This window comes from Nanorana parkeri, unplaced genomic scaffold, assembly GCF_000935625.1.
Source record: "Nanorana parkeri isolate BGI_ZX_2015 unplaced genomic scaffold, ASM93562v1 scaffold4345, whole genome shotgun sequence".
Taxonomy (NCBI): domain Eukaryota; kingdom Metazoa; phylum Chordata; class Amphibia; order Anura; family Dicroglossidae; genus Nanorana; species Nanorana parkeri.
The window spans coordinates 10,786-11,330 of NW_017310608.1; the positions used below are offsets into that span (position 1 = coordinate 10,786).

Consider the following 545-nt stretch of genomic DNA (forward strand, 5'->3'; position numbering starts at 1 on the left):
AGCGAGAGACCGGGTGGTTCCCCCCCCCCCCCCCCCATGCTGATCCTGCCAGTAACATACTTCCTGTTCTGGGGTCACAGTGTCCCCCCTATTTCACCTTCGGCATATGCAGAGTAACTCAATACGATGGGCGGGGCCACACTGTCATCGGGAGGGCCTGAGGAGGGCTGAGGGTGGGGTTAATGTTGGTCATGTTGGGGTTAGATGTCCATATATTGGGGTTTGCCCCATTTCTGGTCACTTTTGCTGGGCGGCCATGTAAATATGAAGTATAATGATCGTCACAGTGACCGCCGGAGCTGACCACATGCAGATATCACATGTCCCAGTATTGAACATGGACCCCAAAAATGGTCTTCATACTTATCACTCCAGGGGCCGTTATATTCTGTGAAGCCCCAGGGGTTCCTCAGCCGGATGAGGGTGATGTCACCGGAGTCATAGTGGACCTGGAAGGAGAAGGAATGGTGGACAATGACTGGACCAAGCCCTGGGGGGTCTCTCAGGGCCCCTGATGACAGAGTGAGGGGCCCAGCTAGTCCCAT

The 545-nt window shown here is 55.0% G+C and overlaps 1 protein-coding gene and 1 long non-coding RNA gene across 2 annotated transcripts in view; both read right to left on the reverse strand.

The window, feature by feature from the left end:
• The window catches only part of LOC108803859, an 11,015-nt gene extending 10,571 nt beyond the window's left edge, over nucleotides 1–444 (reverse strand). Inside the window, exon 1 of the long non-coding RNA XR_001942305.1 lies at nucleotides 364–444. This is a non-coding gene — a long non-coding RNA (uncharacterized LOC108803859). The remainder of the gene's footprint in view (nucleotides 1–363) is intronic.
• A 58-nt stretch (nucleotides 445–502) lies between these two features.
• Nucleotides 503–545, reverse strand: part of LOC108803857 (calpain-1 catalytic subunit-like) — a gene marked incomplete at its 5' end in the record, with an annotated part of 6,255 nt that continues 6,212 nt past the window's right edge. Inside the window, one exon of the mRNA XM_018575655.1 lies at nucleotides 503–511. Coding sequence (XP_018431157.1) covers nucleotides 503–511 — 9 coding nt within the window. The remainder of the gene's footprint in view (nucleotides 512–545) is intronic.